Below are 18,588 nucleotides of genomic sequence, written 5' to 3'. Positions count from 1 at the left end.
ATGTCATGATTTCAATATAAAAACATAATACTATAAAATCCTCACACCAACTTTTTTTCTTCATAAGGAGTCAAAGACTTCTGCAAACAACATTTGTTTAAGCTAATTCAATTTTCATTTTAACATGAAACATTTGATTCCTAGACATATAAGGAATGCAACACTTGTGTCAAATATTTGATAATTTAGTTTAAACATTTTTGGTTTTGTTCTGGAATGTTTTATTTACATTTCAGGTGTTGCTTTTGGATAATCTAAAAATTAAAACCTTTTTTAACACCTATTAGAAAGGACTTCAGTTCTCCCTTTACGTGAGGGCAGTCTGTGAAATATCCCTTAATACCCCTAATATCCCTTAATCCCTTAATAAATGAAAAAAATAAACAGCCATTCTCAATCATGTTATTTGTATTTTAGAACTACTTCAATTTGATCAAGTATACCCAGTTTTAAGAAAACCAGTGTGTGGAAAGAAGAAATTGCTTTATAAATGGTGAGACCCAGGAAGGGAAATAGAAATGAATTCTAACAATAACAATGAATAAGGAGCAAAAATAAAGCCTTTTAAAAAATAATAATGTAAGTAGGTGGGGAAAAGTGAACTGACCACCCCAAAAAGCAACTGCTGAGGGCCGGGCCTCTGAGGCGGTGGACGAACGCAGCTGTAGTCCCATGTCCACCCAGTGGGGTCAGATCAGTCCAATCAGGTCTCCTTTTTGTTAATATCACTTAGCAAGGTGAACCGAGGAATCAGCGGTCAGCCATTTGACCTTGCTCTCCTCAGGAAGACTCAGAAACAATTTTCCCTGCTACTTGGTGAAACACAAGACAAACCTGAGATTTGGGAGCAGTAGCACTAGATTCGTCTCCTTGCAGAGAATTCTCCTGCAGGGGCTCACTCAGGACATCCTCACGCTAAATTTTATCAAGCAAGTTATCCACAAGAGTCTTCTATTGTGAGCCCAGGGATCACTTCAGGGGACAGCACCAAAAGGACAAGTTACAAACAAATGCCTCTGAGGGGTTTTGAGGTTCGTGAATATGGAACAGTAATGGCCACTCAGAATCAAGTCTACCATTTTTCCCAAGCTCTGTATTTAGAGAAAAGGAGGGTTGGCTAATACTTAAATATGCTAAACATTGTTCTAAATGGTTTCCATATTGTTACTGAATCCTCAAAATAATGCTACAAAATAGGAGCTATTATTTCCCACATTTTATTTAACTTGCCCAAGATCACACAGCTAGCATGAGGCAGAGGTGGGTCTCACTCCAGGTTATAATACTGCCCACTTTCATACACTGCCTCTCATACATGCACAAGAATTTTCTTTCCAGAGCTGTACGTGTATATATGTGCAAACAACTTAAATGTCCAAATACATGGCATTGTTCATTTTATTGGATAAATCGATGATATTTCAAAGCCATGTTATAAAACTCTCCCACCACAGGTGATATACATACGAAGATTCTTAAAAATATATATACACTATAGCCTGTTTTTTTTTTTATTGAAAACACATACGTATGAACAGAAAATTATCTGGAGTGTTATATATTAAGGCATTAGTCTAAGGATTACTTAGAAGTGGGAACTATGGTTATCTTCAAGCTTGTCTGTATTTTTGTAATAAGTCTGTGTTGCTTTTTTTTTCCCCTAAAGGTAGGTTCCATGCTCAATGCGGGGCTTGAACTCACAACCCTGAGATCAAGACCTGAGCTGAGATCAAGAGTCAGACGCGTAACGGACTGAACCACCCAGGCGCCCCAAATCTCTGTGTTGTTTTTTTTTAACCGAACTATTATTTTTGCATAATCATTTATTCTACAAGTATTATTATGTGCCAGGCACTGTTACAGGTACTTGGGATACATTCATGAGGACAAAGATTCCTGTCCCTCTGGGGCTTACGTGGTTAAGAAAAGAGAAACAGAGGCACTGGAAAGTCTTGCTTTGCTCTCACCCCCTACCCATTGTAATCAGTTTGTGTATCCTTCCAGATTTTTTCCATGTAAATAAGAACAGATACAAATATATATTATTTATCCTGACTTATAATCATGCACTACGGATACTGTTCCATGCCTTACTTTCTTCACTTGCCTCAGAGAGACTTCTGTTAGTACCCTTACTGTGTTCTGTAGCTGTACACCGTCTACTCTGTCAGTGTAGCACACTTATTTAAGTAAGTCTCTACTGGGCGCCTGGCTGGCTCAGTCGTTAAGTGTCTGCCTTTGGCTCAGGTCATGATCCCAGGGTCCTGGGGTCGAGCCCCACATCGGGCTCCCTGCTCGGCAGGAAACCTGCTTCTCCCTCTCCCTCTCCCCCTGCTGGTGTTTCCTCCTTCACTGTGTCTCTCTCTGTCAAATAAATAAATAAAATCTTTAAAAATAACTAACTAAATAAGTCTCAAGTACTTACTGAGTTGCTTCTAACCTTTTGCTATTATTAAAAAATACTGCCCAAATAAACTTGTACACTGTCATTTTGCGTAAATACAGGTATGACTGCTGGATCAAGGAATAATATATTTGGAATTTGGATAGACACTACCACACAGTTCTTCAAAGGAGTTGTACCAATTTATGCTTCCACAGGCACGGTTTGAGAGTGTCTGTATATAACTGCACAAGCAGATTTTTCTAATCCAAAAGGTGAAAAATGTAATCTCAGGGAAGTTTTAAATTGCACTTTTCTCATTAGAGTGAAACTGAGCATTTTAAATATATTTAAGGGTTATCTGATTCTCTTTCGTATAACTTAAAAAATCCTAATTTTTGTGAATACGTGATCTTTAGGCAAATTGGTTAGTACCTTCAGGGTGTCTAGAGGCAGCTATGGGCCTGGCTTAAATTCAGTTAGGTATTATTTTTTCCTCTTTTGAGAAAACGTCAAGAAAGTGAATAGCCAGGATTAGACTGTGTGGACAGTAACTGTGTCTTATTAGTTCCTCTATGCCTAGCACAGGGCCTGGTGCACCCTAGGTGTCCAATAAAACATTCGCAAAAAAAAAAAAAAAAAAGGCACCAAAAAAACAGTATTTTCTTTGGAAGTTTACAGCACAACAGCACCACCAAGGGGAGCTTTAGCTAAAGCATCCCCCCATCAAATTTCCTGCCGCCAGATCTCTAAGCCACATAATCAAATTGCAGACAGTAAGACTGCTGTATAAACGCTACTTCCAAACCATCTCTGAGTTCCGCCCTCCAGATTTAATGTTGCCCCTTCACCTCCTTTTACAGAACTTCTGGGGCTGCCACTGTCAGGGCAAACATGCGGCCAGTCACACTGCCACAGGATAACACTGCCCTACATTTTCTCAGCCCAAAGGCAAGATCAGGCCATATCAACCACTCAGTGACCAGCAAGTGCAGCAACATGAGCATTCACAGGGCAGGAACTCTGCCCACTTATTACAAGTAAAGACACCATTACTGGAAAGTGGACATTTCCTTCTGAACAAAAGAAACTGATTACAGGCAAAACTCAAAGTGAGAGAACTTCTACGTCAAATGTAGATTAAGGAAACAAAAAAGGAAAATGCAAAGATAGCATTTGAATGGATTCAGCTGAATTTTCTATTTTGAAGAGAAATCCAGACATTGATCTTAAGCCTAGAATTTAAGAATGAAAGTAGTCATTCATTTTCCCAGCCACACTGGGGAATAATTTATGACAGTCCTGTGACAGGTAGTATTCAAAGATGGCTACAAAGGAACCAAGCCTCCCCGTGTGTATGTCCTTTTGTGGTCACCTCCTTTTGAATCTGGGCTGGTCCTGTGACCTGCTTTTGACAGGTAAAATGTGGTAAAAGTGATTTTCCCGGATATGTGGGCTAGGTCAGTTTCTGTCACTCTTGGGACCCTTCCTTTTCTTTCCTTTAATATAATTATAGTTGACATAAATATTATATTTCTTCCAGGTAGACAACACAGTAATTTGATATCTATGGGATGTTTCCTCTTAGGAACTTGTGAGAAGACCAAGCTTGCATGGAAAAGAAAGAGCAGCTCTAGTCAACATCTCGCCAGACCTCCCAGCTAACTCCCATCAATTGCCAGTCATGAGACGGGGCCACATTGGACATCCAACCCAGTGGCTAACTACAAATGTGTAAGAGACTTCAAGCGAGTATCACTCAGCTTAGCAAATCAATCCACAGCACTGTGAGACAGAATTATAAATCGTTGTTTCAAGCAACTAAGTTTTGGGGTGGGTTTGTTTCACAGCCATAAACAACCAGAACATATTTTACAGCCACATCCAGGCAAGATGAGAAACAAACTTATCAGACAATTTAGTACAGTAATAGTCCCAACTTCTGACTTTTAAAGAAAGAGACCAGGCCCTCTTACGGGGAATAAACATGATTTATATATTCTGTGTATCCCCTTTCCCTCCCAACCCCTTCATAACTATGTTCTCAATAAATATTTATTAAATGGAAGCATGAATAATACAAACATAGCTAACTACTGATTACACTGATGGAAGGAAGGGTATAATTAATTCAGAAATAATAGATATTTAAAAGTATATACAATGGACTCTGTAATACAGACACGTTCATATTCGCTATCTCTACCCCATCCTCTGAAAGGGTATTAGAGCAATGGTTCTTAATCTCAGAGCCCCTTTAGACTCCTAAAAAAATTATCGAGGACTCAAAAACTTTGTGTGAAGGTTATACCCATAAGCATTAACTACAGTAAAAATAAAAAATGAGAAATATAAGAAATACTTAATCCATTTAAATCTAATAACACATTACATGTTAACATAAATAACATTTAATAAAAAAAATAACTCCTTTTGAAAACAAAACAAAATGTCGGAAGAGTAACATTATTTTCTATTTCTGCAAAATCTTTTTACTGTCTGGCTTAACAGAAAACAGATCCTCATTCCTGCTTCTTAAGTCAATCTTGTTTTAGTTGAAGCATATTAAGAAAATGCAGTCTTAGAATGTATGTACTTAGAAAAGGGAGGACTTTTTTTTTTAGATTTTATTTATTTGAGAGTGCATGAGCACGAGCAGGGGGAGGGGCAGAGGAAGAGGGACAAGCAGACTCCATGCTGAGCAGGGAGCCTGACCCAGGGCTCCATCCTGGACCCTGAGATCATGACCTGAGCCAAAGGCAGATGCTTAACCAACTAAGCCACCCAGGCACTCCAGGAGGACTATTTTATTTATTTATTTTTAAAGATTTTATTTATTTATTTGACAGAAAGAGACACAGAGAGAGAGGGAACACAAGCAGGGGGAGTGGGAGAGGGAGAAGCAGGCTTCCCGCCGAGCAGGGAGCCCGATTTGGGGCTCGATCCCAGGACCCCGGGATCATGACCTGAGCCGAAGGCAGACACTTAACGACTGAGCCACCCGGGCGCCCCAGGAGGACTATTTTAATCTCCTTTCCAGAAAATTGTTGATATTCTTAGATACTATAATAAAATTCAAGTGGTAGTTTCTTAAAGATTAGTTAAAATAAGGAATCAGAAACAGTAACAGAAGATTTTTTGAGTCTTTTGCATTAAGACCCATTGGTCTATTTTGTACATTCAATGAATCTCTTCACCCATGCTTAATTTTGTAACTTCATGCTTTGGTCATCTGAAAAATATTGGTTTGCTGAGCTATACAGATCTTACAAATGTTGATCCATTTCATCACACAACAGCCCAAACTCCCACACTTATCATCTTCGATCTCATCACAAAAATCTTTAATTATTGGGAAGCTGTCAAACCCGTGGTGCCAATATGAGTTTTTAAAAATTCTAATTTTTTGCTTGGAAGTTCCAATTTTATCATTGGCAATCAAGACTAGTGGTTGTTTTCTCTGAAGTGACAGGCTCATTTTATTCATTTTTACGAAAATGTCTGCCAAGTCTAAACAACCAGACCGTCACTCATTCTTTAACATAAAAATGGTATCTTGTCCCAAGAGTGGCTAGTTTAGTTCACAACAGTCATAAACACACTTTCCTCAAGACAACCACAGCAGCTCAATATGTGGTAGAAGAGCTGTATGTGAACCGGTTTTATCACACAAAATATCTCAAAGACATGTATCCAAAGGTCAAGATTTATCACAACTAATCATTTTTACTATGTGACCAAGGACATTAAGTAAAAGTGGCTTTCCCCCCCCTTTCATTGCAAGTGTGTGGTTATAGAAAATACAGTGAGTACTGGTACAATTCAGTGCCACTGCCCTGACAAAATTGTTTTACCCCAATTTTGCTTTTACAATACTGTTCAAAATGGCAACACCGTGGAAATGCCAAATGCACCTTATTATAGAAATAGCTTGAGAACCTCTGAATTGGTGTGAGCCAAGAAAGACGACTACAGAAACTACACAGTGGACATTTGACTCTCTGCTAACAGAGAATCTGAGTTTTATGTGGTTGACATCTGTTTCTCCTTTCCAGTACTTGCCAATGCCAGGTCGGCCATAAAGAGAAGAACAAACACTTCTGGGCTAAGGTCACACCTGGATTCCAATTTCAGCTCCATCACACCAGGTAGGAGAGTGTGGTGACTCACATGAGTCGCCAATGACTGGCAATATCTGACGCGTGGCAGACATATAGAAAATATGTGATAAATGATTAAACAATCCCCAAATACCCTTATTTTAAAAATAATCACAATCATGTTATAAAATATTCTGTGAAGAACCAGGATATGTTTAGAATCTCAGTGACTGAGTAATTCTAAGTGAGAAATTTAGAATGTTGTATTAAGGTACCATTATTAGGTTAAGTAAATAACATACAATGTTCTTATGCTTCAATATGATCTTCATGTTTTGACTACTAAAGGTAAGAAAATAGACATGTTTTAGAAGGAAAAACAGCACTAATAACCGTGTCATATTGGGTTCCTACAGATGTTCATCCTAATTTGTGGTCCTCAAACCCAGAAAGCCCCTCAGATCTTTTTCAAGCAGGGTTCCTAAGAATGTGTAATTTCATCACCAATTAACTCCTCTCCTATGTGGTTAGAAAGGTTTTGGCTATGTGCCATCCTTGCGGAAAACTGTCACTCATCTTGTTCTCCACAGGAAGATTCTCTCATGGAACCCCAAGTGACAAAGCCTGTGAGATGACATGAGCTGTCTGAGACCCCACAGTTCAGCCTCAAATCTTCTTAGCTGCTACTCAAAGATCGGCAACGGTTTCTTAAAAACAACAAGGGGATCACATGCTTCGAAAGGTTGAAAGCAACTCACCCAAGGCAGGATGTAATAATAAATGTCTTGTACACAGATTATTCACATGCTTTTAAGTTTAAAACTTCCTTTATAAGAAGCACTTGGCAGTGGAAGGTAGTATAGTACTGCGGATGGAAGACAGATGAAGGTTTAAATCCCAACATTGTCACTACCCAGCAAGGTGATCTTAGATAAATTACTTCTCTGAGACTTAATTTCTGCTCTATAAAATGGAAATAGCAACACCCATATCATCAGATAACACAAACAACATTGTATAGGGCCCAGTATGTAGCGTATGGCAGAAAGCAACTGTACAAAAGCCCGAAAGCGGTAGTCCATATGGCATGCTGTTTCTACCTCACATATCGCCAGGAGATTTTAACTATTTCAATCCAATTAAAGCGTCAGAATTTCATCATTCAAATACCCACTGCTGTCTCTTCTACCCAGGAAGATGAAGCACTCGGTGATTGCTATTCATAAAGTGCTTCACATATAATAACTCATTTATTCCTCCCGACAGCTCTGGGAGGATATGCCCACTTGTAGAAGAGGAAACCGAGGCGTTTTAAACAAATGAACCACTGTGACTCCTCAGAGCATTCGTTCATGGCCGTGACAGGGTGTACTTCCTTACCTTCCCAGCAGCTACATTTTCTCACCTCTCTTTTCCTCCCTCCCAGAAGGCAGTCTCTCCTCCCTTGTGTGGCTCCGTCCCTGCTCCATCGGATTCTGCATGCCCCTCCACTGGACACGTGAGTCATTCTCAATCTCTGAAACTTTTCCTCCTACTTCTCCTATTCACACAACCCTTTTTTGTCGTGGAAAAGGCGCTTTTTACAAAAAGTCTGTGAAGCGTGTGCAATTCATCAAAAGGAAAATGCTTTCTAAGTCACTTTAGTTCTCTTATCTGGACTTAGCATTTTATAACATAACAGCTATCACAGTTATGTTGAAAAAAAAAGGAGAGAGAGAGAGAAGAGATGAGCATAAAAACATGCCTTTTTTTTTCTCTCTTTTGTTCTGGGAAGAACACTAGACAAGGAGCTGGGAGATGTGCTTTCTACGTCTGTCTCTGCCACAGCGTTCACTTGGGCCAGTCACATAATAAATCTAGGTTTCAATACTTCCATGTGTAAAATGTGCAAACTTATCTCGGATGTTCTTTAAAGGTCCTTCCAAACCTAAAATTTTGTGATTTGTGTTTAAAACCAAGATATTCTGCTTATGTCAAAGCCACTCAGAAACAAGGCTTTAAGGGCTGTGCTAATGACATAGACACCTGAGCAGGAGATTCATTATGACACATGACAAAGCCGAGACTGGTGAGACCATTCAATCCTGTACTACTTCTCTAAGATACATAAAGCCATGCATTAGCAAGTGACATATGAAACCTAAAGTAGTATCAACTAGCTACCTGAATGACATGGTGACAGGTTTTTCCAACTGGCAACAGAAAGGTATAACTAGGTAAAGACTGTAGGGACATAATTTCCCATGGGCCTCTCGAGGTTCTACACATCTCAAAAGCAGAGGCATCAACGGCCTTGTGCTCTGGACTCTCTTTCCATGGATGTCTGTAGAGTGAACAGATGCGGAAGGTGGAGACAGTGTCTCCCTCTAGAGTAGAGGGCAGTTTGTTTGCTATCAAATACATTAAAGATGTCTCCATGCAAAGGTTGGGCAGGTTTACGTGAAACCTATAATAAAAGATCAGGGTTTCCTAAGCTCAGGGTCCCTCTTCTGTAATGCAACCCACTGCATGTACAGATGTCACCTGACCTCACACTGCTCTGTAGGCACTGGGAACCACACAAGAAAATGATACACTGGCTCCTCCCATGGCTGTGGTTAATAGGCTGTCCTTTGCTTCTGACCCAAGAATACTGAGTCTCTACCAGAACCCATGAAACTGTGGAATCTAATTTGTTAGACTGTAAGTTGGGTAAAAATCTCAGATCCTTTATAGCAGATAGGAATCAGGGCTTCATAATTCATGGCTAAAGGACAAAGTATGAACTCGCCCCATTACCTCTACAATATGACTACAATATGACTACAACATTCTATAAAGCTCTATGCAACTTATTTCAATGTTTAATTTCCCATGTGACAATTCTGCTCATAAAAGTCTGTACTTACGATAAAAATGCAGATAAATGTATGACATGCTACTTTAAAAAGTTGATATTTTGAATGTGCCAGCAGTCTAAACTGAAATTAAACCAATTATGAAGTTTTCACATGTCCCATCAAGTCTACTGAGATACTCTTACTGTAAAATACTAGCAATCTCTGAATAGTTAGAAATTTTCTATTGGAAACAGAGATTTTCAACTGGGAGCTAAGTGCTCTCAATGTAACTTCTTAAGAAAAGGCTAAACTAAAACGCAAACCATGTCAGATTTTAGTTTAGTTACTTTCAGAGTACCACTAACTGTAGGAAGTGCAGGAAGCCAGATTTTCAAGGCAAAACATTTTTCCTTCCCTTCTTGGCTACTGTTAGGCCAAGATCAAACACGGATCGGCAAAGTGCAAAGCAATGGAGAAGCTGGAAGTTCTTTATTGCCTAAGCATTAGGCAAAAACTAGTTAACTTTATCTTTTAAAATAAATCATGTAAGTTTAACAGAAGTACTTACATTGCAAAACTATTGCTCAGAACTCCTACCAATCTAAAATAGAACATATTCTTAAGAACGCTCTATATTCAGTGAAGTTTTCATTTAGTGAAATATTTGGGAAATACAGGCAATGTGATGATTCTTTGGGCAAGGGTTCAGAATCCAGGAATATTAACAGAGAGCAAGAAATTTTTTTGTAGAGATGTTATCCAGATTTATTTTTAGATTAAAATTACTTTTAAAATGTCATAATACTGTAACAGAAAAAAGAGCTGTTAAAGACTTTGCAAGCCTGTGATAACTCTCACAGCACTCACATGACGTGTACATACGCTATTTTAGAGATGGAGAACAGAACTCACCAGGATTTTGGAACAGAACTGAACTACTTGTTATAACCCTTAATATCATATAATTCCTTCCCTAAAGAAACAGTTTCCTGACTACAATGATATCAGATAACGATATCACTGAGTTAAAGATTTGAAAAATAAAACCAATATGAGTATAACAATTTCTAGATGTCAGTCTGAAATTAAAATGTAAGATATCTCAAAGAGAACTTCAGCAGTGGTAGGCACACAGCAAAAGCCTGATAAGTACTTACTGAATTAAAAATAAATTCTAATGTCAAGGATTAGGTGGAAGAAAAATACTAGAGTTACAAGTGGAAAGACACAGTTCTTGTCTTCTTTTCCACGTTCACCTCCCAGGATAATATCTGCAGGCCATGTTCTGCAGGACCTCAACACATCCAAAACTTTCTCAACTAGCAAGCTTAAGAAGAAGAAAAAAAAAAAGACTTTCCAGACTTTGCAACTGTAACTCTACGTATTTAGCTATATTATTGGAAGGAAGTTGAGATGAGGGGTGAAAGTGGCAAATGGAATGATCAACAAGGGCTTGGTCACCTTAGATGGCAGAGAACCATCTGTTTAAGAAAACCCTCCGCAGCTTGGATACGTGATCCCATGGTAGTTGAATTACCCTCAGAGACAACGCTTTGTGGGTCTTGCTTTGCCAGTGCCGTGGAAGGAACACGGGCTTTTAATCTGGAACATTCACCAGTTGTGTAGCACCAACATCCTAAACTATGTAAGCCTCCAGTCTTTTACTAGTCTTAAATATAACAAAAAAGAAACAAGTGGTGAGATACTGAAGGTGATAGGTATAAATTTATCATTAAATGGACCTTATTTTAAAAGTAAGATAGTACTCCTGAAATATCATAACCAAGAGAAATAACCAGATAGGCTACTGTGTTATATATTTGAGTATTTTATGTTGTGTAATATAAATTAATCCTAATAACAAACAGACCGTTTGCTTCTTAATATTCTCTTGTATGTTTTCAGTTCAATGTATTGTTTGGGTCAGAAAAAAAAATCAATCCATGACAACTTAATTCAGTGGGGAAACTAGTGAGGAAGCCTGACATGGTAAGGTAATACGAGAAAGTATTATTAAAAGCAAACTGTCTATTTTTCTTTGATTCCCTGAGCCATTCTGAAAGATCTTTATTTGTCCAAATAGAGTTAAATAACCAACCTGGCTTTTTGCGGTCTTCGAAAGAATGCTGGGTGATGATAATGCCTATTGTTACATATGCAGAGCAGAACAAGAAAGCTTACATAAACTGACAACTTGGGGTTGGTAAGACAGAGAGGAGGAGAATTTGCAAGAGTCTATGTTCATTACTGGTGGCTGTAAATGGCAAAAAAAAAAAAAGGCAAAAGCATAAATCATGGATTGAAGAATTTTTAAATTCTCAAATTACATGATCAGATTTTACCAAAAAAAACAAACCCTCCCTTTGTACTACTATTAAAAAAAGTCGTAATTAAAAATCTAACCTACGTTTTGTATTATTTTATTGTCAAGAGGTTTGAAAGACCAGAACACTTTTGACACTCTGCATAGTCATCAACTTCCCTAGCTCCAAGCAGCAGCAGGTATGTGCAAAATGCAGCCCGAGACCAATTGACTTTATAAAGTCTCAGAATGATGGCTGCCAGAATTAAGCTTAAAATCTCAGATGCCAGGGGTGCCTGGGTGGCTCAGTTGGTTAAGCATCTGCCTTCGGGTCAGGTCATGATCTCAGGGTCCTGGGATCGAGCCCCACATTGGGCTCCCTGCTCGACGGGGAGTCGGCTTCTCCCTCTCCCTCTGCCTCTCCCCTCTGCTGCTCTCTCTGTCAAATAAATAAAATCTTAAAAAAAAAAAAAAAATCTCAGATGCCAGCCCACCTGACTTAGTGAATCAGTCACTAAGTACTTATTAAAAGTCTACAGTGTGCTTATTGAGAGCTGACCTCTGTAAAGGAATGCAAAGAAATACAGCACAAATCTTTTCTTTCCAGTAATTACTACTCTGCTTAAGCAACAAGACTTGCAACTTCAGGCTAGGCCCATGTGTCACAAGTACCTATACTGGTCAGGTCAAGACATTCAAGTTCTCTCTCTCCTACACCCACCTCTGGGAGAAGCCACATTTTCCAACAGGTAACTTTCTCCTTTCCTGGCCCCTTGCCCCTGACCTTGGCCCAGAAACTGACCGTGACCCAGGACTTCTGTGAAGCAATAAATAGGGCCAGCCAGGTTCTTCCTCTTTGTAATCTGAATAGGGAAACACGAAGCAACGGTGTTAGCAGCAGCTAGGTCTAAAGTGAAAAGGCCCAGGAGCTGGGCAGGGCGGGGCGGGGGGGGGGGGTGCGTATGGCATGGTGGGAGGTTGGCCATTACAGGTTTAAGGTAAAACATAACAGAGGGGCAGGAAGCTGGTCGAGAAAGCTCTATAGAAGGAAGAGGGGATACCAGGGCGTGCCTCACTTTTTTTCCAGGTCCAGACTACATTTTATTCCGACACAGAAGTGTAGCTGTGAAAGAGCAGGGAACTGTGATGGTTCAATGAGGTCAGCGCAGCAGGTACCCGCCAATATATTACAAGTAGTAATGGAAGACTAAGCGCAAATGGCAGGACCCCGATTATTTACTGTAAGGCAGGCTTCCTCAGCCTTGGCACTACTGACATTCTGGGCGGGTAACTCTTTGTTATTCTGTGTATTATAGGATATCCCGGGCCTCTACCCACTAGATGTCAGCAGCAACCTCTTCCCCAGTTGCAGCAACCCCCCCAAAACCCCAACCAAACCAACCAAAAAAACCCCACAAAACAACGAAAAGACAAAACCTTATTCCAGACATTGCCAAATGTCCCCTAGGGACAAAATCCCCCATGCTGAGAGCCACTGCTCTAAGGAGGTTGAACTGTAATCTATGGAAAAGGGAAGCACAGAATACTATTACCAGATATGAAATGGAAGCAGCAGTGCCGAGGCCTACCGTGGCAGGACAAGTAAGGAGGCAACGGATCAGGCAGGCTAATGCTACAGCACGGGTGACGATGGTGGACATGTGAACCAAGGCAGGAGTAGTGGAGACAGAACATGGGGCATGAATGAATGCGAGTTTCAATGGCAGAGTTAGACACAACTTTTCGAGGGCACAACTGGATATAGCATTCAAAGGAAAGGGAGAAATGATGGTGAATTACTTGTAGGGTTCTGGCTTGGTAATTTAGGTGGCTGGGTGAGGGCTATTACACTATTACCCAGGACAGGGAATTTATTTATTTATTTTTAAAGATTTTATTTATTTATTTGACAGAGAGAGACACAGCGAGAGCAGGAACACAAGCAGGGGGAGTGGGAGAGGGAGAAGCAGGCCTCCCGCGGAGCAGGGAGCCCGATGCGGGGCTTGATCCCAGGACCCTGGGATCATGACCTGAGCCAAAGGCAGATGCTTAACGACTGAGCCACCCAGGCGCCCCAGGACAGGGAATTTAAAAGGGAGAGCAGGTTTTTGTTTTTGTTTTTTTTTTAAGATTTTATTTATTTATTTGACAGAGAGAGACACAGTGAGAGAGGGAACACAAGCAGGGAGAGAGGGGGAGAAGCAGGCTTCCCGCTGAGCAGGGAGCCCGATGCCAGGACCCTGGGATCATGACCTGAGCTGAAGGCAGACGCTTAACCATCTGAGCCACCCAGGTGCCCCAGGAAGAGCAGGTTTGAAAATGAGTTGTTTTACACTTAATCACAGTTTGAGGTGAGTGTGGGCTACGCAGGTAGTGAGGTTAGTAGAGTTAGTGTTCAGCCAGTCAACACGTACATAGAGTGCACATTACGTGCCAGGCCCTTTACAAATATTAACTCACTTAACCCTCACCACATCCACTGAGAGAACTACTGTCCCCCCATCTTACCACAGGGACGCTGCTGCATAGAGAAGTTAAGTAACTTCTCCAAGGTTCCACGGTGGTTAAGTTTTGGAGCTGGGATCCCCAACTCAGAGTCTGTGCTCTTAACCACCGAACTGTACTGCCTGCCTCAGGAAAAAGGGAGACATCAGGAGGACTGTGAATGTAAATTTGAATGGTTTTCTGTACACAAGAGCATGGAAGGTGAAGTCACAGGCATATATGTGAACTTTCCTAGGGAAAATGAGCAAAGAGAGAAGGAAAAAACCAACATAGCATGAAATACTGAAGGAAAGTTATGCGTTAAGCCAAAGATGAAGGTGAATCGGGAGGAAAGAGCCAGTTGGGGAGATGGGAGGGGCAGTAGAGAAAGTACTAAGGGCAGGAAGTAAGTAATGATGTCTTTGTAACCCCTGACAATCCCTTGCATATACTCTTTACAAATATTTTTAATTAAGTATAATCCCAAATAATGATATCAAATATCCATACTTATATTCAAAAGACTTTATAGTTGAACAAAACTCAAATCATTTTTGCTTATGAGATTTTTCTAGAATACCAAGAGTTTATAGAAGATACACGGTCACTGAATATGAAACAATAGCACAGACACCATATGAAATCATTCCTTACATTTACGTCCAGCTAAGGCGGCTTGTAGAAGCTTTATTCACACCCTACTTCACAGCAATGTAACATGTTACTCTAGTTTGCATTTTGTTGAAGATCACAGGAAATACTGGCTCTTCTAGGTTTTGCAACTGACAGATACAGAACTGTGCAGTCTCTTCCTAAAGCAGGGTTTAGAAAATGTGTATATGAAACTGATTACTTCTCACTTGAAGGAGTTACTGGAGCATCTGGTGAATCTTGAGCTGTACTGCTATAATAAATCTGTGTCTCTAAACAGTTTTTGTTAGGCATTCCTTATCATACTTACAATCCTATACCCTGAACACAAACATTTAGTAGAAAATGAGTTTCCTCAAGAAAAAAAAAGTTGGCCCCCATTTCTAATTCAAAGCAAATGTTTTCTTTTTTTTTTAAGATTTTATTTATTTATTTGAGAGAGAGAATGAGAGACAAAGAGCACAAGACGGAAGAGGGTCAGAGGGAGAAGCAGACTCCCTGCTGAGCAGGGAGCCCGATGTGGGACTCCAGGATCATGACCTGAGCCGAAGGCAGTCGCTTAACCAACTGAGCCACCCAGGCGCCCTAAAGGAAATGTTTTCTACAGGGATAAATCTTGATTTCCAGGTCCGAACTCAAAGTGTTTTCCAACCTTTAGCATGCATACAAATCATCTGAGGATCCTGTTAAGATGAAGACTCTGATTCAGCAGGTCTAAAGCTGGGCTGACACTCACGTTTCTAACAGGGGCTCTCTCCTCTCTTGGATGGTGAAGATGTCCCAGTCCACACGGGCTGCTCAGATGCGGCCCCTGAACCAGGAGCGCTGGCAGCACTCGGAAACTTGTCAGAACTGCCCGGCCCTCCGGGTGACAAATGAAGCATACTAACATCATCTGCTGAGACTGATGAAGCCAGAAACTTACATTCAACTATTTCTTTTAAAATCCATTTACAACTCATTCATATACAGTTTCCTTTCTGTTACTGAAGATCAGACCTTCTTTTCTCTCAACGCCTTCCATTATTCTAAACTGTGCATCTAATAGTTAAGCACCTTCCACAAGGTGGCCCCAGCTTTCCTTCCAAGCTTTCTCCTCTAATCCCTATACAGGTCCACAACATGCCAGTTGAATGGGACTGGTTATTTTCTAAATAGAATGCCCTTTATCACACTCCCTTCCATTCTGTTTTGTTGTGGTTGGTGCTTTTTCTCATCAGGCCAATCTCGAGAGTCATCTCTCTCTACTTACTTTGCCTGATTTCTCAGGAAAAGGTGATCTCACCGTTCTCTGAACCAACACTCACCCTCACCTGAGGAGTTTTTCTCTCACCCTAGTACTTACTACATTCTGCTGTATACCTGTATGTTCTTGTCTTATCTCAGCTACTGAAGTAGAAGCTACTTGAGGGCAGGAATTTTTACAACTAATCTGGATATACCTTACAGTGTGTAACACAGTTCCTCACTAATACAATGCTAAATAAAACTCCATTAACATCAAGTAAAGCAGTGTTCCTTATTGATGATAAACTTGACCTAAATATTCCTAAATCACAACTCTAAATTCTGTTTCTTATTTCTCCAAATACAATTGGTTTTCTGCTTTACTCATCATAGATAGAAAACTGGGCACAGTGCTTTGCTTTTCAACTCTTATACTGAGAAAATTTTTATTTAATCTTGCTTGACACGTTATCAGAACTTAAATTGTAAACCAGTTAATTTGCCAATTTCATACTGAACAGGCCAAATGTTGGTGTATCCGTTGAGGAAAATGAATCCTGTACTGAAACCTTCACCAAGCCATTATGAAGCTCCACATACACACAAAAATAGACCGCAAAACAGCACAGTATCATTAAATCTCTCTCATTAAATCTCTGAACTACAGCATAGTAACAAAAATTTTTAGAAACTAAAGACTCTTCAGAACACCGGGAAGATTCGGAGTTATGAGGAGATACTATGTGTGCTTTAAGTGATCATGTTAGTGTTAGTACGAAGTTAGTCAAACAGATAATCACTCGAGTACAAACCCAAAAAGTAATCGAATATAGTATTAAGACCAGACCTAAATTAAACAGTGATTCGCTGGAAATATCCTCTGCTAAATTCTGAGGATAAATATAGAGACCAAGAACATAAGTTAATGCTGAGTAACTGTTAAAGATGAGGCCAGGTCAATAAGCATCTCTAACCAATGGATGGAAAGTGAGATCAAGAGTTTAAAAGTGACGGGGACTTGCGATCAGCACCAATGACTGCAACACAAGACCTAATCATCACAACTGCAGTGCCCCAAAAACAAGACCCAAAAGAAACAATCTGACTTCACTGACCTTCAAAACAAATGTTCTACTTGAGAGCCACTACGACAATCTACCTAAAGACCAAAAAGAACCCACACGTTAAAAAAAAAACAAAAAAAACCCTGCAAACGATATTCCTTCATCATTTGTTAATAGGTTTCCTACCCTTAAAGAGCATATCTTTGGCAAAGGGTGGAGAAGGGACAGGAAGGAGTTTCTGGTGATGTTGTGGCAGACAGAGTAATGGTTACCCCCAAAATATCCACCTCCCAACCCCCCAAACCTGTAGATGTGTTGCTTTATATCGCAAAAGGGACCCTTCGGTTTGATTCGGCCACGGACGCTGAGTTACCCGGAGAGGGCCAAGGCAATCACAAGGATCCCCAGCGTGGAAGGGGGAACCAGATGAGGAGGTCAGAGGGATGAGGTGTGAGGAGGATTCAACAGTTCACTGCTGCTGGCTCTGCCCGCAGAGGAAGGGGCCGCGAGCCAAGGAAGGCTGAAGCTTCTAGCAGCCGGAAAAGGCAAGGGAAAGGTTCTCCTCTAGAGCCTCCAGAAAGGAATGCAGCCCTATGGCACCTGGACTGTAGTCTGTGTGGAACTTTTAATCTACAGACTGTATAATAAATATGGGCTGTTTTAAGACACTAATTTATAGTAATTTGTTACGACAGTAATAGGAAACTAATATAATCATAAAGCCATGAAAAGAAGTCTCTAAAACAAACACAGCTACCCTCTCTTAAAAGGGTAATGTGATGCTCTGCAAATACGTGAAGATTTAGTTTGCGTTACAAAGAAATATACCTGCTCCTCTGTAAAATGCTAACACACAAAGCCTAAAATTAGATTTTATGAAAAGACAGAAAAGTAAATCCAATTAACTTTGATCAAGAAATTGGGTGAGAAAACAAAGCAGGACAAGGTATTTTCAACTAAACAAGAAGGTGATAAATATTAAGCAGGAAAATTTGATATTCTTTGTGCATAACACTAAAAAGGGACCACCACAGTGCCCATGCCACTGGGTCAGCCAAAAGGCGAAATGTGGTATTTCTCTTAAAGCTCCGATTTACCTGATGATCCTCTGGGCAGCATACTGATGGAGAGAACGGAACTGTGCCGACATGTTTGCTAAAGCAGCCAGACAGTTGGTGTGAAGGTACTTGTCCTGTAAGGAAACAGAAGGGTGAAAACAGATCAAGTCTTCTCTACATATGAAGCAAGGTTAACTGGAAGCAAATGTAAACTCAACTGTCCCTGATTTTTAGAAAGTTCAGGTTCACGATCCCTTTTCTCTTAATTCGAAAATCCTGAAAAGTCTGGGGTTTTTTTTTTACCACATATTTGGAAGTTACATCTGGTGCAAAAGATTATGTTGCTATTTCTGTTCTTCCTTATCCCTCTCCTGGTGGATATCAGAAGTATTTCACTGCAGAAATATTAATATTTATTACAGTGTGCCGCTCCAGAACCTCACGGTTACATAGACTATAGCATATATACCACAATCATCTTTCTAAAATCAACAAATTCT

The 18,588-nt window shown here is 40.1% G+C and overlaps 1 protein-coding gene across 1 annotated transcript in view; it reads right to left on the bottom strand.

Moving 5' to 3' along the window:
- The window catches only part of DYM (dymeclin), a 339,132-nt gene that overhangs the window by 175,939 nt on the left and 144,605 nt on the right, over positions 1-18,588 (bottom strand). The window contains exon 13 of the mRNA XM_028098349.2: positions 18,128-18,222. Within this exon, the coding sequence (XP_027954150.1) occupies positions 18,128-18,222 (95 nt within the window). The remainder of the gene's footprint in view (positions 1-18,127; positions 18,223-18,588) is intronic.

Source organism: Eumetopias jubatus, unplaced genomic scaffold, assembly GCF_037043125.1.
Source record: "Eumetopias jubatus isolate StellerSeaLion01/CBP00866 unplaced genomic scaffold, mEumJub1_p1.0 scaffold_16, whole genome shotgun sequence".
Taxonomy (NCBI): domain Eukaryota; kingdom Metazoa; phylum Chordata; class Mammalia; order Carnivora; family Otariidae; genus Eumetopias; species Eumetopias jubatus.
Note: the sequence above shows the minus strand (reverse complement) of the source record. Positions and strands in the feature narration are given on the sequence as shown.